This window comes from Pelophylax lessonae (assembly GCF_965119305.1).
Source record: "Pelophylax lessonae genome assembly, chromosome: 5".
Classification (NCBI taxonomy): Eukaryota; Metazoa; Chordata; class Amphibia; order Anura; family Ranidae; genus Pelophylax; species Pelophylax lessonae.
The window spans coordinates 442970938-442996403 of NC_138772.1; the positions used below are offsets into that span (position 1 = coordinate 442970938).

The 25466-nt window shown below is 42.7% G+C and overlaps 1 protein-coding gene across 1 annotated transcript in view; it reads right to left on the minus strand.

Moving 5' to 3' along the window:
* Positions 1-25466, minus strand: part of CPA6 (carboxypeptidase A6) — a 192544-nt gene that overhangs the window by 57934 nt on the left and 109144 nt on the right. The window contains exon 3 of the mRNA XM_082259328.1: positions 6019-6143. Coding sequence (XP_082115454.1) covers positions 6019-6143 — 125 coding nt within the window. The remainder of the gene's footprint in view (positions 1-6018; positions 6144-25466) is intronic.

A 25466-nucleotide genomic window follows, 5' to 3' on the forward strand; every position in this document is an offset into this window, starting at 1 on the left:
CTAGGAGTGCACTGCTCGGCTCGCTCGTAGCAGTGTTAATTTTGGCAGCAAATTTCAATTTAGTTTTAGTCTTAGTCTTAGGACTAAAATGGCATTTTAGGTTTAGTCCCATTTTAGTCTTCTGCAAGTGTTTTAGTTTTAGTCGTATTTCATCAACTAAAACTCCAGTACATTTTAGTCGACTAAAACGTCCTACATTTTAGTCGACTAAAACTCATTTTAGTCATCTATAATCGAATGGGTGTAGTTCAATTGTAATTTGTACTGCATTATTTAAGCATTTCTCTACAATTTCCAAACTCATTATATACTACTGCTGGTCCTGGAGTGAAAAATCTAATATGTTATTATTTATGGTATTAAGCTTTGAGCATGCACCAGTGTTAATTTTGGCAGCAAATTTCAATTTAGTTTTAGTTATAGTCTTTTGACTAAAATGCCATTTTAGTTTTAGTCGTATTTTAGTTTTAAGACTAAAATGCCATTTTAGTTTAATCGTATTTTAGTCATCTGAATTGTTTTAGTTTTAGTTGTATTTTAGTCAACTAAAATTGTGTTAATTTAGTCAACGAAAACGGTTTAGTCGGTTTTAGTCGACGAAATTAACACTGGCTCGTAGGCCATTCACAAATCCAATAAACTTTTAACAGAAACTCCATTCAGTGGTACAGGCAGAAAGCTGAACGATGTGTCTGTAGGAGCCTGGCATTGCATTCACGATACACTTTTAATGGGTGCAATGCTTTGCAGGCTCCTGCGGAAAAATAAGAAATGCACTTTTTTTATGCAAATATATTGCATTATTATTTTTCTCCTAAAGGAGAACTTGTCCTTTAACCAGTTCCCACCAGGGCCAAATTCTGACATTTCTCTCCTACATGTAAAAATCTGTATTTTTTTTCTCTAAAAAATGCCTCAGAACTCCCAAACATAAATGTTTTTTTAGCAGAGATCCAGAGAATAAAATGGCGACCGTTGTAATTTATGTCACAGGGTATTTGCACAGTAATCTTTCAAACAAAATTATTTTTTAAAAATACACTTTAATGAATTTTATTGCAAAAAAACACAATACGTAACCCATTTTTTTAAAAATAGCGCATGTTCGTGGAATGGCGCCAAACGACAGTACTTAAAATCTATATAGGTGACGCTTTACTGGTTACCAGTTTAGAGTTACAGAGGAGATCTAGCACTAGGATTATAAGATTATTGCTCTTACTTTGATGTTTATGGGGATGTGGTGCAAAAACAGTTTACATATGTGGGCGTGAGTTATGTATGTGTTCGCTTCTGCATGCGAGCATGAGGGGCTGGGGGTGCTTTACAAACTGTATTTTTTTTTTATTATTTATTTTATTTTTACACTGTCCCTTTAGTTTTTTTTTTTTTGTTTGTTTTTTTTAGATCTCTTTTATTCCAATCACAAGAAATGTAAACATCCCTTGTGATAAAAATAAGGCATGACAAGTCCTTTTTATGGAGAGATCTGGGGTCTAAGACCCCAGATATCTGCTGTACCCTGGAAAGCATGAGATAAAAAAAAAAAAAACGAAACAAAAAAAAAACATTGATCTCTGCTTTCTAGAGAAAGAAAATTGCAATATTTACATCTGCCAGGGCTGATGCAGATGCAGTTTAGAAATACAGGCTGTTGAAGGGCCCACGCCAGCCTGTGATTGGATAATAAAGGAGCAGCAGCAAGCTGAGAATGTCATTCCTGTGGTCCTTCCTCCAACAAGTATGTAGAAAACAAACCGATCCAAATGAGTGTTATATTATAGAACAAACTCTGCTGCAAGCATCTGGATCCTGACTTGGCTTGTTGTAATCCAATATATCAATAAAAAAGAAGAAAAGTATTATCGCACTGTGGGCTATAGCGAAACATTTCGTTTCATTTGAGGATGGCAGCAGGGATACAGCTTTTCATTCTCAGCACAGCACAGTGATGAGCTCAGAAGGTTGACTCCAGCACAGGGAATTACAGGTACCTGATATCAACCCAGATTCAAGTTTTATATACTGGCTCTATGTACAAACGTATTTAGGACTCATGCACACAGGATGTTTTGCCATCTCTCCTAGATGCCTTTCCTCGTGGCAGCGGTGTTTTTGGCAGAAAAAAACCCTTGTAAACGTGTGTGTAACTCGTTTAGGCGCAGGTAGGCGTGTCAAGTGCTTTATTGGCCAGGATAATAATTAATTTATTATATTTAAAAAAAAAAAATTCTGGCCATTGAAGTGCATTACTGCTCAACTACTAAACGCGCCTACGCATTTAGACAGTTTACACTGTGTCAAGCATTTTCTAACAAAATGCAGCTGCTCCTGAACAAGCTGGAATTGTTTTTTTTTTTTTTTTACTGCCTCTAAACGCCTGTGTGTGCATGGCACATAGGCTAACATGCGGGGGCATTTAGAGGCAGAAAAAAAAAAACACATTAAAAAAGTCCATTGTGCATGTAGCCTTAGGCTGGCCATACACTATACAATTTCAACTTTCCTTTAGATTTACCAAAACCATATAATATGAGGTCAAACCTAAACACTTTCAATTTGTAAGCAATCAGGCAGGCCCTTGCACTACATAGAAAAGGTAAATCTGAAGGAAATTGAATAAAAAAATTGTATAGTGTATGGCCAGCCTTAGTCATTTTAATAAATGCATAACTGGATCAAACATTTTTTTTTTAATATCTACATACAGTTCAGTTGTAAATATGTAGAAATGACCTAGAAAGTTATAAAAGCAGGAAAACCACAATTGTGATGAAAGCCTAACATTTGGCCTTGACTGTATGCACATCATTGTGTGATGTAACTACGGATTCAGTGCGGTAAATACGCTTTTAAAATTCCTTTGTTTCTTGTTGTCTTTTTCTTCCTTTACTATTTTCTCTCTCGTTACCAGGGTGGCTGTAATACTCTTTCTATTATGGATCTTGTCTGCTATTTACAATATTAGACCATTACGGGTTGATCGTTTTCTACACATGATTGTTTTCTTTATTATACAGTAGTCATGTATTTAACCACTTAAGCCCCGGAAGATTTTACCCCCTTCCTGACCAGGCCCTATTTTGCAATTCAGCACTGCGTGACTTTAACGGACAATTGCGCGGTCGTGCGATGCTGTACCCAAATGAAATTGACGTCCTTTTTTTCCCACAAACAGAGCTTTCTTTTGGTGGTATTTGATCACCTGTGCGATTTTTTGATCATGCGCTATAAACAAAAAAAGAGCGACAATTTTGCAAAAATAACAATATTTTTCACATTTTTTTATATGAAATCCCCCCCCCCCCCCCAAAAAATGTAAAAAAATTTTTTTTAACATTTTAGGCCAATTTGTTTTCTGCTACATATGTTTGGTAAAAAAAAATCGCAATAAGCGTATTTTGATTGGTTTGCGCAAAAGTTATTGCGTTTACTAACTAAGGGAAAGATTTTTGTCATTTTTATTGTGTTTCTTTTTTAACAAGTAATGGCGGCGATCAGCGATTTTTTTTTTGCGGGACTGCGAAATTGCGGCGGACAGATCAGACCCTTGACTGACATTATTGACACTTTTGGGGTTACCAGTGACATTACTACAGTAATCAGTGCTATACATATGCACTCTTATTGTAAAAATGACACTGGCAGGGAAGGGGTTAACTTTATTAGAGATGCAGGGGTTAAATGTGTCCCTAGGGGCGTGCTTCTAACTGTAAAGGGGTGTGGCTTTTCATGCAACCACAGAGACATAAGATCCTACATAGCAGGATCGTATGATCTCTGCAGTTACACCAGGGAGAATGACATCCCTTTGTTTACATTAGCTGCCTGCCTTTCTCCCTCTCTAGCGGGAGATCGCGAGTGACTGGCGAACATCGGTGCCACCGGTCACTTGCGCTGGAATGTCCGTGAACGAGCAGGGGCGGGAGCGCGCCTACGGCGGCGCGCGCTGGTCCCCTAGAGGCTCGCAGGCAAGCGACGTAGTACTACTTCACTTTGCCTGTGCGGGGCTGACTGCCGCAGTAAATAGTCGTGCGGCGGTCGGAGAGTGGTTAATTTGTATATTTAGCCTGATTAGCTCATACTTTTAAAAACATGCCCAGCCTTATGGAAATTTCTTTTGGACATTGTTCCCCTTGTGTATTGCTTTCTTGGTGCATATGCTACCTCATTCTCACTTTTTGGAATGGTGTACCTCAGGGGCGTACCTAGAGCATTTGGCACCCGGGGCGGATCCTATATCTGGCACCCCCCCCCCCCAGGCAACGAACATTGACGTGTCATGTGTAAAATGTATGGAGACCCCCTTTTACATTACACAGAACCCTTACCCCTGGACCCCTTTACATTACACAGGCCCCGTACCCCTGGACCCCTTTACATTACACAGCCCCTGTACCCCTGGACCCCTTTACATTACACAGCCCCCTTACCCCTGGACCCCTTTACATTACACAGCCCCTGTACCCCTGGACCCCTTTATATTACACAGCCCCCTTACCCCTGGACCCCTTTACATTACACAGCCCCCTTACCTCTGGACCCCTTTACATTACACAGCCCCTGTACATTACACAGCCCCCTTACCCCTGAACCCCTTTACATTACACAGCCCCCTTACCCCTGGACCCCTTTACATTACACAGCCCCTGTACCCCTGGACCCCTTTACATTACACTGCCCCCTTACCCCTGGACCCCTTTACATTACACAGCCCCTGTACCCCTGGACCCCTTTACATTACACAGCCCCCTTACCCCTGGACCCCTTTACATTACACAGCCCCCTTACCCCTGGACCCCTTTACATTACACAGCTCCTGTACCCCTGGACCCCTTTACATTACACTGCCCCCTTACCCCTGGACCCCTTTACATTACACAGCCCCCCATTGGAATCCTTTACATTACACAGCCCCATCCCCCATACAACCCTTCACATTACACAGCCCCCCAATATAACCCCTTTACAATACAAAGCCCCCACCAATAGAACCCCTCTACAATAAATCCCCCCATAGAACCCCTATACAATACAAAGCCCCCCCCCCATAGAACCCCTATACAATACAAAGCCCCCCCCATAGAAGCCCTATACAATACAAAGCCCCCCCCCATACAACCCCTATACAATACAAAGCCACCCCCCCCCAAAAAAAGAACCCCTTTACAATACAAAGTCACCCCCCCCCTTCAAAATAACCCCTTTACAATACAAAGCCCCCCCGCCCCCCCCTCTCAAAATAACCCCTTTACAATACAAAGCCCCCCCGCCCCCCTCAAAATAACCCCTTTACAATACAAAGCCCCCCCGCCCCCCCCTCAAAATAACCCCTTTACAATACAAAGCCCCCCTGCCCCCCCTCAAAATAACCCCTTTACAATACAAAGCCCCCCCGCCCGCCCCCTCAAAATAACCCCTTTACAATACAAAGCCCCCCCCGCCCCCCCTACCTTTTTAGGAGGAGAGCGGAGGAGGAGGAACTGTTTAAAGCAGAGAGGATGTGAGAGACTCACTGTCACTCCCGAGCCCTGAATACACAGCGATCGGCGCCTCGGCGGGAACTGCAGAAGTTACTGTGCTGGTTAATGAGTAGGTGATTGGTTGATAGGCGGTCCTAGCAACCAATCGCCTTCTCATTAACCAGCATAGTAAACTGCGGCAGCGCCGATCGCTGTGTATTCAGGGCTCGGGAGTGACAGTGAGTCTCTCACATCCTCTCTGCTTTAAACAGTTCCTCCTCCTCCGCGGTGGAAGCAGTCTGGCGGCCGGCCCCGGGTGTCACCCTGATCTTCCCTGACACACTGACACCCCCCTAATGTGTGGCACCCGGGGCGGACCGCCCCCCCGCCCCCCCTATTGGTACGCCACTGGTGTACCTTATTATTTTGGCTATAGTTACATAGTGAGGTTGAAAAAATACATCAGTCCATCCAGTTCAACCTATGATGTGTGTGTGTTTGCTATGATATACAGTTACAATTAACAAAAAAAAAAAAAAGAAAAAAAAATCCTTACTTGTATTCCACGTTGGCTTGCTGTAAGTAGGTAAGCAGGGCCTCAGAGCTCACGTTGGAAGCATGGACATCCGTCACTGTGTCTTTCCAGATGTTACCGATGCTGCTGGGTTGCCAGAGATCCACCTACAGTGCAGGAAGTAACCTGTAAACCTTGCATGTATTGTAGACAAGAACTCATTTTCATCAACATTTTCTTTGTATCGAGCCTCAATTGTAGCACAAATAGTAAATCACAATGCAGGTACATATTACACATGCAGATGTCCTGAAAATGTATGTAGAGAAGTCCAGGGGCTTAAAGCAAAGTTCCAGTCGTTTCTATGTTTATTGTAAGTCAGCAGCTACAAAAAGTGTAGCTGATGACTTTTAATAAACACACTCACCTGTACCAGGATCCCCACCTTTTCCCATGGTACACAGAACATTGGAATGCAAAAGGTTTAGTAAATATAAACTGCAAAATACCTTTTCTCATCAGAAGTTAGAGCAGTCTTGTGACTACTATTAGTATACAGCAGAGCCCTGGTTAAAGCTTGTAGGAGGAGTTTTCATTCTCCCCTGATTGTCCTATGAGGCTGCATGACCTCTGACCCTCTGTCTGGACAGTGCTGATTGGCCCTGTGCTGATCACATGCACTCTCCAGCAATACACACTAAACTGAGCAGGTGTTGCTTGCCCATAAGGCTCCGTACTACCAGGGGATGGATTGGGGTCTGTGGAAGAGGAAGATTTAGAGAAGACAGGATCAAACAGCCATTTTACACAATTCAGAGTATTACCCAGATGCCGACCAACCGCCGTAGTTATACGACGGCAGGTTGGCTCTGTCCCGCGAAACGACGTGCCTGTACTTTGCTTCGTGAGACAGCTAGTGGGGGTGCCACAGGGGGAGCCAATCAGCAGGCCCGTCTCTGGTCTCTGGTCCCCCCAAAAGTGTCAAAAATGTCAGTTAGAGGCCCTATATCTGTCCGCCACAATGTCCCAGTCCCGCTAAAAATCGCTGATCGCCGCCATTACTTGTAAAAATATAAAAATAAATAAAAATGACACATCTTTCCCCTAAATTGTAGACGCGATAACTTTTGCACAAACCAATCAATATACACTTATTGGGATTTTTGCAGAATACAAATTGGCCTAACATGATGGAAAAATTTGATTTTTAATTTTTTTTATTGGGAATGTTTTTTAGCAGAAAGTAAAAAATATTGTTTTTTTTTTTTTAGATTTGTCGCTCTTTTTTTGTTTATAAAAATAGGCAGAGGTGATCAAATACCACCAAAAGAAAGCTCTATTTGTGAGAAAAAAAAAGGACATCAATTTTATTTGGGTACAGCATCGTACGAACGCGCAATTGTCAGTTAAAGTAACGCAGTGCCGAATCGCAAAAAATGGCCTGGTCATTAAGGGGGTAAAACCTTCCGGTCCAGACATGCTTAACCCCTTAGGTTCCACAGTGAGTATAATAAGCTTGCTTTACTGCATATACAGACTGATTTTACTGTTGTCGGTTTAGTAACACGTTAAGAACACAGCCTCAGCAGCTCCCCGATTGATGATTTTGGATTTGCTTTGAAATCATGTAGTCAAAGTTTACTCATTGACGTCTTTATCTGAAGTATGTCTTTATAATAAGATCTGAGAGAGAAGAGGATGCAAGCTTTATGTCCAACATGACACACAGCTTAAGATGACCGAGGGAGTAGGCTAAGATGGGGTATATGCTGCTGTCCAATGGTGGTGCTTCATTAGGTTAAGACTCCAGAGGTACCTGGTGTAGCACTGTCCCCATAGGGCTTGCTATGTGATGACTTCTTGGGTCTCATCTGATTACCTGCAGACAGTCACTTAGAGATAATTCACTCATCCATCCTTACTCCCAGTTGCTCGTTACTCAAACAGTGCAGGGGTTTTTGATTTTATATTTATTGTGGAACTTGGATGGGAGAAGGGAATAGTGGGATACTCCAACTTGAACTATTTACAGTTGATAAGGACAACTCCTCACCACAACTCCTCACCTGGCCTCACCAGATTACTCGTGGTAGCAGACACACTGCTTTAAACATATTGCCACATGTATGGAAGTGGTTAGGTCTTCTTGCCTTCTCCAGCAGCAGACTTGATGAAACTACATTACCTTCAGGACACTCTCTAGCATCCCCTTGACTGACACCTGTCCACTGACTCTTCTAGCTGAAGGGAAGTCCCTCTCAGGACAGGCCCCATAACACAGATCGGTACTCACTGTATGGTAGGCAGAATCAGATCCTTTCCAGTGTCTCCCTTCCAGTCAGCTCTGCAGGATCTCTGGGTTCAGTTCCTCTCTAACTCTCAGGCCCTCAGGTTTCAGGAGAGAGAGAGAGAGAGAGCCAAGCGCCGATCTGAGTGTAGCACAGCAGTAATTTTAATGACACACAATAAAATCGTTACTCACAAGAGGTCCATAAAAACAGGCATTGGTAAAATCCAAGAGGGGAAGGTCTCTGGGGTCACATCCGAGGTGGAACATCCAGTCAGGCGGTGCCGCTGTGATGAGGGAGGACAGCCGATGGCCTCATGTCGGAGGCGGGAGACGTGCAGGTCCTCTGTGGTGGTGGAGCAGCGTGGGACCGCCGGTCGGATGGTTGTGACGTCACTTCCGGAGACAGCAGGGAATCAAACGGCGACGCGTTGCGGAGCTCCGCTCCTTCTTCAGGCCGTGCAGGGGCCATTTTGGAACAAAGTGCCCTACTAACCCAAAAATTCCTAGATAAAGGGTACCCCGAATCCCTGGTCCAACAAGCCCACTCAGAATACCTGCTACAATATGACTCTAGCGCTCCCCAGGCCCCACCCCACTCAAAGAACTCATTGCCCCAACCCCTACGATTCACCACACAGTTCCATACTAAACACAGACAAATGGAAAAGATCTTACGAAAACACTGGTCCATCTTATCAGAGGACCCCCATTTAAAATCCACCATCCCTTCTGTTCCCAAAGTCTCATACAGAAAATCCTCAAACATCAAAAATCTCATTGCCCCGAGCAAACTCAAATCAGCCACCCCCCACCCCACCACCACCATCTGCCTCATCCCCCTCATAGGGATGTTCCAGTGTCGCAAACCCTTGTGCCTCACTTGCGCCCATGTTCAACACGGATAGAAAGAGTTCACTGTGAAAGGCAAAAAACACCAAATCAAACAATTCTACAACTGTTCCACAGACTATGTCATATACTGTCTTACCTGCCCATGTGGACTATTCTACGTAGGCCGCACCATAAGACCCCTTAGGAAACGATTTGGTGAGCATCGTCGGCTGGTCGAAAAAGGGAAGGACAAACACAGTGTCCCCAGGCACTTTGCAGAGTTCCATAACCAATCTCCCTCCGGACTCAAGGTGTGGGTAATTGAGTCAATTCCTTATACCTTGCCCAGGACAGAGCGTTTCAAGCGGTTGTGCCAGAGGGAAACCTTCTGGATTTACTCCCTTGAAACGCTCTCGCCTGGGGGCCTTAACGAAGAAATTGAAATTAATGTGCTGCTGTAGCCCATCTCCCTAAGTAATATTTCTTGTGGTATTCTAACATGATCATTTTCTGCCCAGGTTCTTCCTTCCGTCTTCCAGAGACCTTTTTGAACCCTCCCGTCATATGCTTCTTCATATCAAGCCAACACCAAAGTAAGTACCCATATATTAGTTAATCTTGCCCACATAGTTTCTCTACCATCATTCGATTCATAGTATGACCTTACTCCATATATGCCCCGCACGACACCCGCCCACACATTGGCACACCAACTTCCCATAGGTGTGCGTGTGTGGGTGTGCTGTTGTGTGTTTGTGTATATGTGCTATCCCGCATATACACATGCTTGCGAACATGCGTGCAGTAATACGCATTCACGCACGCACACATTTTTTCCCCCCTCTCCTTCCCCCCCCCCATTCTTGCCCTCATGCGTAGGTTCATACATGTCACACAATCAATCCAATCATGTTGCACCAGTCCAAACATTCCCTGACTACACCCTTCACATATTTATTTATTTAATTATTTATTTATTTATTTATTACTTCTTCTTTTTCATATCAATTGTCCTTACTGTATACATCCACACATGTGCGCTCTCACCGCACGGACCGTTCCTGTCCTAAAATATAATCTAGTCCCTTCATGCACACTACTCTCCATACCATGTACACTCATCCTGTAGTGTTACACTGTTCTTGGCCCCAATACCAAAACATCCAGTCAAGTCAGCACATTCTTCCCTCCCCCTTTTCCTTTCTTCTTTTTCCCTTTCTTTCCCCCCCCCCCCGCCATTCCTCCACCCCCTCTTGCCCTTTCCCCCCCCCCCCGTTTTCCCCCCCCCTTCCCCCTCCCCACACAGTTCCCTCCTCCCTTCTCCAGCCTCCACCACTCTCTATGTAGATAACAATCCCATTGCTGGTTCGCCCTTCCCCAATTTTGTCCTTCCTGAGCCACTGTAGTTCTTGTCCCGGACTATGGGCATAAATACCACATCCAAAATGGCCCCTGCACGGCCTGAAGAAGGAGCGGAGCTCCGCAACGCGTCGCCGTTTGATTCCCTGCTGTCTCCGGAAGTGACGTCACAACCATCCGACCGGCGGTCCCACGCTGCTCCACCACCACAGAGGACCTGCACGTCTCCCGCCTCCGACATGAGGCCATCGGCTGTCCTCCCTCATCACAGTGGCACCGCCTGACTGGATGTTCCACCTCGGATGTGACCCCAGAGACCTTCCCCTCTTGGATTTTACCAATGCCTGTTTTTATGGACCTCTTGTGAGTAACGATTTTTTCTTTTATTGTGTGTCATTAAAATTACTGCTGTGCTACACTCAGATCGGCGCTTGGCTCTCTCTCTCTCTCTCTCCTGAAACCATACAGGGTCGCTTCACCCTCTACAAGGCCTGCAGCCATCCAAGTGTCCAGCTAGTGGATTACATTCCACCATCTGTCCACAGTATATTTTTGTAGTCACTCCACTGTCTGTTTGCGCCACTTCTCTCCCCCCTCTGTCAGGCCCTCAGGTTAACCACCTAAGGCCACATGGCAACCTCTACAGAGGAGGGGCAACCGCCCCCTCCCTCCGGGACCCAGCTCTCCAGCTGAAAATACCCCCAGCACATGTGCCCTTGGCATTTATACAGTATCCCAGCATGCACCAAGGCACTTTCCTCTGCCAATCACCAGGGCTGTATTAAACCCCTGTGCGCTAATTTTTCAGGTTTCCTCCCTATTGGACCAGCGTGAAACACTTCAGACAAACTGAGCTGCACCTGAGCACCATAAGCAGACCTCACTAGCAGATCCTGCAATATAGATTTACCTGGCAATCTTTCTGGTAAGCAAAAAAGATCCAAAACTATACTCTCTTTCTAGCACCTACCTAGGATGGTGCTACACTGAGAACTAGAGTTTTGCCTGGAGGGAGAGTCATACTGAGACTGCCCGTGTGTCTTTGGTAAAACTCTGGGATTGTGTAAGTTCCACCATAGTAACTGTTGGTCAAAATCTTAAAATGACACTAAACAATATTCCTATTCCTCTACTCAATGGCCGTGTAATTTTTTTTCATGAAATTGTTTTTCACTTTCTCACTCCTTGTAATGCCCTCTGTAAGCTCCTAAACTTATCCTTTTATCCTCATTTCCATTTGTTTGGACAATGCAGCACATGTTGATTGCGATCATGTGCACTGCTCTATGCACACTAAAAACCTCATAGTCTATAGTCCCTAGTTCATCTCGGGAGTGAACAAGAAAGGGTGGATACAGTCCTACATATAGTTGGACCATAACCACCCTCTAACAGGTCACTGTATAACAGCAGCAAAAATAAAAGTAATTTAGAGATTTAGAGGAGGCTGAGAGCAACAGAAGGTACTTTTCTGATTTAAAGGCTAAAGGTTTTTTTTTTATCTTCATGCATTCTATGCAAGAAGGTAAAAAAACCTTCTGTGTGCAGCAAACTTACCTGAGCGCCATCCAGATCCTGCGATGTGCACAAGAGCCTTGGCATTCCTGGGTCTCTCCTTACTCATTGGCTGAGCAGCCATTGGCTCCAGCTACTGTCAATCACAGCCAGTGAGCCAAAGAGAGAACAGGGGTGGAGCTGTGTGAATGGACACACAGAAGTGAGCCTGCTCATGCGCCCCCATAGCAAGAGGCTACACTACACAGGAGAGGGGGACCTGGGGCACTGGCAGGTGATCTGAGATGAGGAGGATCAGGGCTTCTCTGTGCAAAACCATTGCACAGAGCAGGTAAGTATTACATGTTTGTAAATTAAAAAAATAAATACATAAATAAAAAGAAGCTCACTTTAAGAATACATACGTAAATATAATTTTCTTTTTTTTTTAACCAGAGTTTAGCATCACTTTAAACAATTTGTTTTGTATTTTTGTATTGTGAGGACAACTTTTGTTCATTCTTCAGAAAGAAAAAAATACTGGGTAAGAAAAGCCTAAAGCATTTAGCTTGTGGGATTGCTGTATGTTCTGCAGAGCTGTGCCGTTGACACTGATCCCCCACAATACATCCATATACGGGGTGGGGGGTGAATGGCATAGTTAAAGGTTGCAGTGTGTTTTGCCCCCAATGTGCCTCATTTAGCTTGTGCCCTCTTCCAACCCCGTTCTCTTACACCACTAAATAGAAACAAGCCTTTCAAGCTCCGAGGTGACAATGTGAGTATCCCGCTTACACTGACCCAAGATTTGACCCTGGTCCCCGACAACACAAGTAAAGATGTAAAATTATGCAGAAATAATGAGAACATTCTGGAAACATGCTGTTATCTTAGAATCAAGTGCTGACAGTTTTTCTTCAACACTTTACCTTCACTTCCAGTTGAAGACATATCCATTGTTGTAATTAATGGATTCAGCTGCTTAGTACACAAACCTTTACAAGGATGCTCTAATTATACCTTTTCCCTTCACTGTTTGATATCGTTATGCCCAGTACAATTAGTACATGCTTTAAACTCTGAAACAAATCGCATTGCTTATGCTGGTATAGTCAAAGGTGATCATTGTTCTAATAATCCAGGTTTGATCATTAGTCATGCTCTGTGATAATCACAGTGGTGCTACAAGCCTCATGCTGAGCACCTTATCATTGCTGTTTCCATTGTATAAATGTGTGACTTAAAGTGAAGTAAACTTCCATGGATTTCTTGTACCTATAGGTAAGCCTATAATAAGGCTTACCTATAGGTATTGTAAATATCTCCTAAACGCGCACCATTTAGGAGATATTTATTATATATGGCGCAGATGACATCATCGGCGCATGCTCTCTCAACCCTGCACCTTGACCGACGGCTCCCGCGTGCATGCGCGAGAGTGATGTCACGTGGCTCTGGCCAGTCACACAGCCAAAGTTTGCGGACCCAGAAGGAAGCCGGGCAAAAATGGATGGGGCCTCCAGTGGTGACAACAAGGGCTTTGTTTGCAGGTAAGTTTCACATAAAGTACTAGTATGCGATGCATACTAGCATATTTTGCCTTTACTTTGCAGGTCAGGAAAATGAAAAAAAAAAAAAAAAGAGGTGAGGTTTGCTTCCTCTTTGAGTGCCGGTTCACATATGTGCGGCTGCGGCGATCGCATGCAATATCGGAGCGCACTGCTCCTTCATTACATGCGATCGGGTGTGCGGTGCAAATTCAGCCATACACTTTTGTGCACCCGCAGTAAAGTCGCACATGACCCTTTTTTTGAGCCGCATCAGGATCGGATCGCACAGTGGTTCACACTTGTGCGATCCGATCCTGTGCGAACTGTAAGATCGCACTGCGATATGGGATCAAACTGGGGGTGTCGTTAACATTACATTGACACCCCCAGCGTATCGCATATGGCAGTGTGAACTGCCAAGGGTGCGTTTGCGATGCGGGAACAGGCTGCGAATTCGCAGCCTTCCCGCATCGCATAAGTGTGAACCGAGCCTAAAGCGTTTGTTACTCAAAAAAAAACAAAAAAAAAAACCCAAAAAAAGTATCCTGTTTCTTTAACCACATAATGACCGCCCACTGCAGATATACTGCGGCAGGCAGCCGCTGCTGGGCAAAGTGACGTAGGGGTACGTCACTCACTCAGCCGCCTGTGGGGGGGCGAGCGCGCGCCGCCGGAGTCGTGCTCCCGCCCCCGCTCGTTCCCTGGGGAGCTAGCGCGAGTGACCAGCGGCTCTGATGTCCGCTGGCCACTCGCGATCTCCCGCTGCAGAGGGAGAAAGACAGAAGGCTCATGTAAACACAGACGTCTGTCATTCTCCCTGATGTAAGAACAGAGGCTATGCGATCCTGTTATGTAGGATCGTATGTCTCTGTGATTACATCACAAGCCACGCCCCCCACAGTTAGAATCACACCCCTAGGGACACACTTAACCCCTTGATCACCAATAAAGTTAACCTCTTCCCTGCCAGTGTCATTTTGACAGTAACAGTGCATATTTATAGCACTGATTACTGCAGTAATATCACTGGTACTCCCAAAAGTGTCAAAAATGTCAGTCAGGGATCCGATCTGTCCGCCGCAATGTCGCAGTCCCGCAAAAAAAAAAAATTGCAGATCGCCGCCATTACTAGTAAAAAAAAAAAACCAATAAAAATTACATAAATCTTTCCCGTAGTTAGTAAACGCAATAACTTTTGCGCAAACCAATCAAAATACGCTTATTGTGATTATTTTACCAAACATAGGTAGCATAAAACAAATTGGCCTAAAATGTTAAAAAATTTAGATTTTTACATTTTTTTTTTAAGAATTTCATATAAAAAAATTTGAAAAATATTTTTTCAAAATTGTCGCTCTTTTTTTGTTTATAGCACAAAAAATAAAAATCGCACAGGTGATCAAATACCACCAAAAGAAAGCTCTATTTGTGGTAAAAAAGGACGTCAATTTTGTTTGGGTAGAGCGTCACACGACCGTGCAATTGTCCGTTAAAGTCACGCAGTGTCGAATCGCAAAATAGAACCTGGTCTTTGGGCAGCCAAATCTTCCAGGGCTTAAGTGGTTAAAACATGTTATGCAGCACAGTGCTTGTGCTATGTAAATTGGCCCTTTGTATCACCTGAAATACCTGGCTGATTCTGCGTGATTCTGCCCTCCCCCTGTAAACTGACCACAATTTATTATGGCTACTAAACCCTGACACTCCCCTCCTGCTGCTGAAGTAAATTTTCAATTTCCATACAATCATCTCTGTTTGAGAATGATAGGTGCCCCAGTGTGTGTGCTTTAAAAAAAAAAAAAGAATGCCATTCTTTACCTTATTTCATAGCGCCGCTCAGTGCTCACGTGACCGCCTGACTCTCTTTTCCTGGCTGAAGTCAGCGGGGGATTCTTGGCCCCTCCCGCTGTAGCTGTCAGATCAAGAGAGGGGAGAGGTGGCTCATCACGTGAGCGCCGATTGGTGTTCTGAAAAAAGGTATAGAACAACATTTGTTTTATAAAGCCCAACACACTGGGGCACCTATCATTACCAAGCAGGGAGGATTGTAATAGGAGATTGCAGTAGCTTAACCACTTTAAGAAAGGTGAGGCACCTGAATAAAAGTATTCAAACTGAACCTTTTATTTCTATTTAAGTTTTCATTTACCATAAATGTATCTACACCTATAGCAAAGTCTGCAACAGCTTTTAGGCCAGGGGCGCCTAACCTTTTGAAGAGGGCCACTTAAGCAACTTGGTAACGGGCCACAATGAGTGGAGTGGGTGGATGACAGGTCCGTGTCGGTATGCAGAGCGGACACAGACACAGCCCGCTCTACTCTATGGGCCCTCCAATCCAATCCACCAGAACGGAAGGGGATGGATCCCCTTTTGTTTTTTTAAGCGGATCAGATTGGAGGTAAGCAGGTGTAAACTGACCCAATTCAGTTTACATCTGCAGCTCCATAGAGGTGAACAGAGGGTCTGATTGGATCAGCCTTGACAACGGACAGGCGGACCCAATCGGACCAATTATGTGAAATGGGCCTAAGGCTGCTTTCACACTGATGCGCTGTGGTTAAACCGCACTGTGCGTGCTGCGCAGTGCATCTGTGGCTTTCCTGTGGGTTAGCGGCACTTTGGCATAGACTTCTAATATATCCTGTAGGTGTGGTGCACTTTCTAAAAGCGCACCGAAGCTCCTGCATTCAGGAGTTTTGGTGTACTTTTAGAAAGTGCACCAAACATGCAGATAATAACAGAAGTCTATGGCTCAGTGTAGGTAACCCAGTTTGAAAGCAGCCTAGATACCACTGCAGAACAGATATGCTCATATATACACTGTGATTTTAGTAATAAACTGACCTTTAATAACAGTCTTTCATTAAGGTATCGCCGGCTGTTGCTGTCCCAGGCAGAGTGCACTTGGTATCATTTGGTGTATATGCGATGCATACTATCGCATTATGCTCCTAATTTGCAGGGAGAAGATTTTTTGTTTTCTTTTTTGCGGTTTACTACCTCTTTAACAAAAATGAGGGGAGGAGGAGCTGCAAGGGAATAGTAACTCTGAAAGGGAGAGGAGGAAATGCAGAGACGCTGAGGAAAGAGCAGGATGACGGAGGCACGTAAAGTGACCATGCTATCATGGATCAGCAGCCATCATAAGTGTGGTCAGAATACAAAAGTGAACACGGGTACAGGCAGGATCAACCAGGTATTGTACAACATGGAAAAGGCCAACTGACACTGCAAAAGCCCTATGATGTATGTCATGCCTTAAAGAGACGTAAGCATTTTAATTTTATGGGTGTCAATTTCATCCATAAAGGTCCATAAAGACATAAATGAGCGAGTTTGGGGTGGAGGAACCTGAATGGCCTGCACAGAGTCCCGACCTCAACCCGATAGAACACCTTTGGGATGAATTAGAATGGAGACTGCGACCCAGGCCTTCTCATCAACCTCAATGCCTGACCTCACAAATGCGCTTCTGGAAGAATGGTCCATTGCCATAGACACACTCCTAAACCTTGTGGACAGCCAGAAGAGTTGAAGCTGTTATAGCTCCAAAGGGTGGGCTAACTCAATAATGAACCCTACGGACTAAGACTGGGATGCCATTAAAGTTCATGTGCGTGTAAAGGCAGGCGTCCCAATACTTTTGTATACTAGTTTGATACTAAAAAACAACCAAACAATAAACAATCAAATAATTATCAACATTAAATAAATAGTAAAGATGGACCTGTTTTGTCTTCATTTTTCTAAACCATATAGGATCCAAAAGTGAGGTTAAATCTTTGAATCAATTTTGTTTCTTTCTGAAGCACTACCTTATCAAAATTGCCCCCACAAGGGTCTTTGAAGACCCACCCCAAAGCTACAAATGACATATGTGATGTGTCAAAATTACATCACGTGCTAACGTGCCTACTGATAGGTGTTATCATTTTATCATTACTGGCAAAGTATACATGATCTCCAATCTTTTGCCTGTAATGTCTGATGGTTTAGCCAATGTAAAAAGCACCGGAACCAGAAGAAGAGATTGACACCCATTCACAAAAAAAGTAAAAAAAACAACAACAACAAAAAAAATCATATATACAATTCTTTTCTTTTTTTCTTATGTTTCTATTAATTTATCATTTTTATTGCAGGAATAGATTAGGCAACAATATCTAGAGCCTCCCTAATCTCCTGGATCCTTTGAAGACGAGATTGATACCCATTCAAAAATGAAGTAAAAAAAAAAATCAAACAAACAAACAAACAAAAAAAGATAAAATCATATATTCAATTCTTTTCTATATTTTCAATGTTTATTTTAATGTATCATTTGTATTGCAGGGAAAAAAACTGGGCAGAAAGATCTAGAGCTTCTCTGATCTTCTGGATCCCTGGATAAAAAGATTGACACCCAAAAATAGGTAAAGAACAAAAACAAAAAAAACAAAAAAAAAAAATAGAAAAAAAACAAACAAACAAAAAAAATCATATATACAAAAGTTTATGTTTTACATGTTTCTCTGTTTCTATTAATTTATCATTCTTTTTGCAGGAATAGATTGGGCAACAAGACCTAGAGATTCCATAATTTTTTTCATCACCCCTGCTTTGTTAGCCTTCGATCTGCATTGCTGGATGATGTGATTGACAATGGAGTTACAACAACGGAAATTATTTCGGATTTTAAATTTTTTTTAAACTACTTGCTGTCCAGGGCATCTTTTTTTACATTTCTTACACACGTAATGAAATCAGCATTTTTAACTCAAAAATTAGTTAAAACCCCCAAACATTAGATATTTTATGAAACCAGAGGCTCTGGAGAACAACATGGTGGCTGTTTCATCTACTTATGTCACATGATATTTGCGCAATTGTTTATCAAACACATGGGGGTTGATTTACTAAAAGCAACTAGACTATGCTCTTTGCAACTGCAGTTGCTCCAAAGATTCGTAAATGAGGGGAAACTCTGCTGACTTCCATCATCCAATCATATGCAAGCAAAAAATATTTTTTTCATTTCCCTTACACGTGATTGGGAATTCTTTGTAAATGCCTCATATACTAAGCTCTCGAGCAACTGTGCTTGCAGAGTGCACAGTCTATTTGCCTTTAGTAAATCAACCCCAAAGAGTAGAGTAGTGTAGACTGGTGTAGTAAGGTATAGAGTAGTGTAGAGTTAGGTACTGTAGAGTGATATGGTGTAGTGTACAGCAGTATAATGCAGTGTACAGTACTGTAGTGTAGAGTAGTGTAGTATAGTATAGGTACAGCAGAGTAGTGAAGAGTAGTGTAGGGAACAGAAGTGTAGTGTAGTATGGAGTATAGTAGAGTAGTATAGAGTAGAGTAGTGTAGGGTGTTGTAGAATCATGTAGCATAGTGTAGAGTACCGTGATGCAGAGTAGCGCAGTGTAGTGTAGTGTTGTGTAGTGTAGGGTCTGGCCAGAGAGGGATTACTTTTACGCAGTTGGCCAGCCAAAACATGCATTACAATGGAGAGCGGTACAGTAATGAGTGTCTGCAGGAAACAGTGAAGCATGGTGAAGGTTCCTTGCAAGTTTGGGGCTGCATTTCTGCAAATGGGAACAACAAAGGCTGACAGCACTCAGTGGCTGGATATTTTATTTTATTTATTTCAGGTTCTTATATAGCGCTGTCAATTTACGCAGCACTTTACATATACATTGCACATTCACATCAGTCCCTGCCCTCAAGGAGCTTATAATCTGAGGGCCCTAACTCACATTCATACATAAGGGAGAACATGCAAACTCCAGGCAGGTAGTGTCGAACTAGCGACCCTCTTGCTGCTAGGTGAAAGTGCTAACCACTATACCACTGTGCCGCCCCATATGGCTATGAACTAAATCAATCATTGACTGTGGATCATTGCAGCTATCTTTCATCATACATACTCAGCTCTAATTATTTCTGAAACTGGAGTTGGAGATTGGTCAGAATCAATGGTGTTCCCAATGCTGAGAATTACAGGCAGATACTTATCCATCATGCCATACTATTAGGGAGGTGTGTGATTGGCCCCTGATTTATTCTGCATCAGGGCAACGACCCTAATCATACAGCTAATGTAATTAAGAACTATCCTCTGTGTGAGGAAGAACAAGGAGCCCTGAAAGTGATGGGTTAGCTCCCATGGAGCCCTGATCTCAACTTCATGGAATCAACATGGGATTACATGAAGAGAAAGAAGTATTTGAGGCAGTCTACATTCACAGAAGATCTGTGGTTTGTTATCCAAGATATTTGGAGCAATCTACCTGCCAAGTTGCTTTAAAAACTGTGTGCAAGTGTACCTAGAAGAAATGATGCTGCGTTGAAGGCAAATGAGGGTTAAGCCAAATACTGATTTGATTTTCTCTTCTGTTCATTTACTTTCCTTTTTGGTAATTGATTAAACTAACCATTAACACTTCTATTTCTGAAAGCTTTCTTAATTTACAGCATTTTTCACACCTGACTAAAACTTTTGCACAGTACTGTATGCCTCATTATAACACACACCAATAGGACTTAGATTTGTCATATATATATGACCTTTTCCAAAAAGGATTATAATCAAATACTGTTTTTTATCATTATAAACACCAGTAGAAGGAGAGCGGGGCCAGGCTAAATTGTAAGTAACACATTGGCCAATATCAGGTATATGTTTGTGTGGCTCTATGTTTTTTCGTTATTTTCGTTATTCTCGTTATTTAGCATACAATACTATTTCTTTTTGTAATCTTTACATGGCAGTGCTGGACTGTTTCCATTAATAGTATATTTGATGTCTCTGATATTTTGCAGTTTGTTTTTTAGAATATATTGTGAAGTAGGGTCTATGCCAAGTTTTTATTGGTTGGATTGGTATATGTCTGTTTACTACATACTGGCGACTCCTCCTAGCTTTCATCCTTTGCATTTTTGCAAGGCATGGGTCTTTGAGGACTTTGTTGATTTAGTATTATGAAATATGCTTTGCATAAAGTGTTGGCTTTTTCCGTGCTCTGGAAGTCACAGGTGTCACATAAAACTGGCCATATAAGTGAATGGCTGTAAGTAGCTGTTCTCCTTCAGACACTGATGCTTTAGTACAGGGGTGCTCAACCTTTTGAAGAGCGAGGGCCTCTTAGATGTGGACACTCATTATGTCTTCTTGATAGGCTATCTTTATCTCCATTCTGTTGTCCTGGAATCCCAAAAGACATATGAAAGCTGTCTTTTCATGATCCTCTGAGTGCATTGGGATCTGATAGTAGGCAATTCTTTCGTCCAGAAAACTAAAGCACATTCTACCCACCAAATATTGAAATGCATCTACTATCCTGGGAATAGGGTATTGGCCAGGAACAGTTCTCTTGTTCAAAATGCGGTGATCAACACACATCTGGATCAATTATTCTTTATTACAACAATTCGAGAAGCGTAAGGACTTCTTGGCTCTCTAATTATTCCTGTGGCTTCAGCTCTTCCAGGTGTTTTCTTAGATCTTCTATGTCCCCTGGAGCCACTCTCCTAAAACACTCTTTGAAAGGATGATCTTCAGTCAGCCTTATGTGAAGCCGATTGCTTTTAGAGCAAACATATATCAAGTTCACTTATAGATAAACAGTTCTTCAGTTCCACAAATGTTTTGCACAGGCTATCCACTCAGGTGATAATAAACATTCTTCACACATTAGCTGTCAAACAAGTGAAATGCCCAGGAGGAACCACTAAATAATTTCCAGTTAGCAAGCACACATTGCCATCCTCTTCTCCATTTCCAGTCTCCTATTATTGTAGGGCACAGGATACTAAGCTTAACACTGGGTTGAGGTTTGAGTGTTTTTGAGTTAATCTGATTTCAGCATTCTTTCGAACAATATATAAAATTGTGAACTGTGTATTTTGTCCACTACCTGTGCATATGATTGGTATGTAAAAAATATTAAAGTGACCTACTAATGAGGTTAAACTAAGTGATAAATACTATGTAAAGTAATAAATACTACAAGGAAAGCAGCTGGTTGTAAGACCTAAGAAGGACTAAATAATGGTAAAATATCAGACAAGCCAGTTGCCAAAATTGCACGGTTAATCTGAAAAACCGCGCTAGTAAATGTGCTCAATATCAATAATGAATAAATATAAATATAATTTATAAATATATTAAATATATTATACAAGTGAAAGTGCTAAATAAATAAATAAGTTAATAAGTGTTGTGAAAAATTGTCCAAAAAACATTAGCGTGACTCACTAATCACATATAGAAGTCCAAAGCACCACTGTGACACACGTGCACACTATAGTGGAGTCCTCCCACAGACTGTGTCGGATATTGTGCCTCAATCCACCACCAGTAGAAAGGGGTACTTACCAGAGGTAAGTATATATATATATATCTTGCACAGCACTGTGTCTTTGGTCTCAAACATAAATACTCCTCTTGGGACCCCCATATATAATTTAAAAACCACCTAGAAATTCTTGACTCCTCATTATCCCATCAATGGCTCATAGTGGAGGGGGCAAAGAAAAAGAAAGGCCTACGTAGTGTAATATTGCCAATTTATTTGGTAAAAGTAGATTAAAAGCACTTACATAATGCCAGGATATGTGCTGCAGCAAATGCAGGGACACCGATTGCGTTCCACCTGTGTATCAATAACCGAAAATGACGTGTCACGTTACCCCGTGATCCTACGTGTTTTGTCAGATGCATCTGACGTCATCAGGGATCATGTGATTAGCCGTGCAGTTTTAACAACCGGTTTGTCTGATATTTTGCCATTCTTTGGAACAAATCTGTATTTGCCCCCAATAAGATAGCAGCATCTGTATCTTTTCTTGCTTGGGGGCATACAACAGCAGGAGTCTCAAAGCCTTCTGTGGAACCCACAACAGCTTGCAATTTCTTCACTGCCCGCCCCCACACATACACACACACACACACACACACTTAAATACTTGGGTCCTCCTATTTGGATGCAAGTTCTATAGTCCCCAAATTTTATACTGAGTTTTGACTGAGTCTATCTAGGATACGCTCTATAGTGTAGGGGTATGGCCCCATTCAAGTAACCTACAGTAAAATATCTAATGCTAGGTTTACTTTAATAACACATTCTAAACAAGTATACCAGCAATTAGGTGTTACATGTTGCCTTTTGAAATACATTTCTTAGTTGCCCTTCTCTTTATAGTAGAAAGAAATAAGTCCTGTAGAAACTAAATATATATTAAATAAATTCAACAAAATGATTTTAGGGCACAAAAGAGGTACAGAAAATGTGAAATACGTTAAAGCTGAACTCTGGGAAAAGTTGCCACTTGTTTGAAAAGTTAAAGTCCTGGGGTCCAGGGATATGCCTGCACTGCAAGGGTTAACTGCTCGATCATGTCCAGGGGGATTAGGGAAAGCAATTTTACTTACCTGACTCTCTGCTCCTGCAGGCTACTCTATTCTCTTAGACTGGTCCCCACAGCCTCTTCTCCCCTACATTCTGGCGGTCTAAGGTCATCTAACATTATCTAGGGAAGTAGGGACTTTGAAGTAGGGACCATAACCTTTCATCAGAGATGAGAACGCCAAGGAATAGTTCATTGCCAGAGCTGAGGGGAGCACTGTTTGCCGGGGGAGCAGATGATCAGGTAAGGCGAAGTGCTGTTGCTGTTCTCTAGACTAAACGAGAAGTTAACTCTTACAATGTGCATGCAACCCCACTGCATGGAAGAACCTTTCGTTTTCCCAGTGTTCAGCTTTAATTGTCAAGTGTCTGTGGCAGTGAGCCCTTGTAGATCACCAACCTGGGGTTCCCAAGGGAGCAGAGTCTAAGCCCCAGCCCGCTTCACCAGACCCCTGGTGGTAGGGGTGGACTTGCAGAAAGCTACAACCAGGTCGTGACCCCCAGGTATGCCCAACTGAAGATGCAGAGACCACACGCGTGTGTAGAGTACAAACAGCAGAAGACAACAGGAGATCCAGGAGCCGAGGTCAGGACAGACAGCAGACAAGCACAGACGGTGAATGAAGCCAGGTACATGGGTACATTGGTACATGGGTAGTAAGGTACAGGATACACAAGTAACAAGTGAACAGGAGCTTAAGCAGGAAACTGCCGGCTAAGTTATGATATTAGGAGCTTATAAGAATACAGAAATATTTCAGGCTAAGTAGAAATACTTCTACATATTTGTGAGTACAGACTGTTTTACACAGCACAGATGCAGGTCAACATTCAAATAAGCACGGTGTATATAAAATACTGTACGTAACCTAATTCTTCCCACTGTACAAAGACATAGGACAAAGAACAGAAAATGTCACAGCCAGATGTAAGACATTAATGGGAGAACTTTGGCTGCAGGCAGTGTATCAAAATACTATTTGCACTAAAAATGAACACAGTGCTCTAGGCTTGCTTGGTTCTCTACCTTGTCTCTATAAAAACATAACAACAAATAGGATTAGGAAATTTAATAAATGAGTTGAACCACAACAAATGAGTAACCCACACGTTTGAAATATATTCATGACAATTTGAAGCTCTGGAAATAAAAGTTAAAAGGGCATATCATCTCTAGAATAACATTTAAAGTAAACATTTGCAGCTTCAAATTAACGTGAGAAATCCAACAAAGCAACATCAATCTTTTTTTATAAACCAGATTTTATTTAAAGATAGAGAGTTTTTCCATAGGCACTGTAACGCAGAGACAATTTGTCAGGCAGGGCAGAAAGACTATGAAAAAAGAAACATAAAAAAGGTACAGCAATGAAAACACAGAATGCCATTTGTACACAAAAATGGGTCCCATATACAGTATCCCACAAAAGTGAGTACACCCCTCACATTTTTGTAAATATTTTATTATATCTTTTCATGTGACAACACTGAAGAAATTACACTTTGCTACAATGTGAAGTAGGAAGTAGTGTATACAGCTTGTATAAAAGTGTAAATTTGCTGTCCCCTCAAAATAACTCAACACACAACCATTAATGCCTAAACCGCTGGCAACAAAAGTGAGTACACCCCATAAGTGGAAATATCCAAATTGGGCCTAAAGTGTCAATATTTGTGTGGCCACCATTATTTTCCAGCACTGCTCTAACCCTCTTGGGCATGGAGTTCACAAGAGCTTCACATGTTGCCACTGAAGTCCTCTTCCAATCCTCCATGACGACATCACGGAGTCTGTGGATGTAGAGACTTTTCCCTCCTCCACCTTCCATTTGAGGATGCCCCACAGATGCTCAATAGTTTAGGTCTGGAGACATGCTTGGCCAGCTTCTTTAGCAAGGCAGTGGTCATCTTGGAGGTGTGTTTGGGGTCATTATCATGTTGGAATACTGCCCTGCGGCCCAGTCTCTGAAGGGAGGGGGATCATACTCTGCTTTAGTGTGTCATAGTACATGTTGCCATTCATGGTTCCCTCAATGAACTGTAGCTCCCTAGTGCTGGCAACACTCATGCAGCCCCAGACCATGACACTCCCACCACCATGCTTGTAGGCAAGACGCACTTGTTTTTGTACTCAACTGGTTGCTGCCGCACACTTGACACCATCTGAACCATATACATTTATCTTGGTCTCATCAGACCACAGGAGATGGTTTCAGTAATCCATTTCCTTAGTCTGGTTGTCTTCAGAAAACTGTTTGCAGGCTTTCTTCTGCATCATCTTTAGAAGAGGCTTCCTTCTGGAACGACAGCCATGCATAACCAATTTGATGCAGTGTGCAGCGTATGGTCTGAGCACTGACAAGCTGACCCCCCCACCCCTTCAAGCTCTGCAGCAATGCTGTCAGCACTCATATGTCTATTTCCCAAAGACAACCTCTGGATATGACGCTGCGCACATGCAATAAACTTCTTTGGTCGACCATGGCGAGGTGTTCTGAGTGGAACCTGTCATGTTAAACTGCTGTATGGTCTTGGCCACCATGCTGCAGCTCAGTTTCAGGGTCTTGGCAATC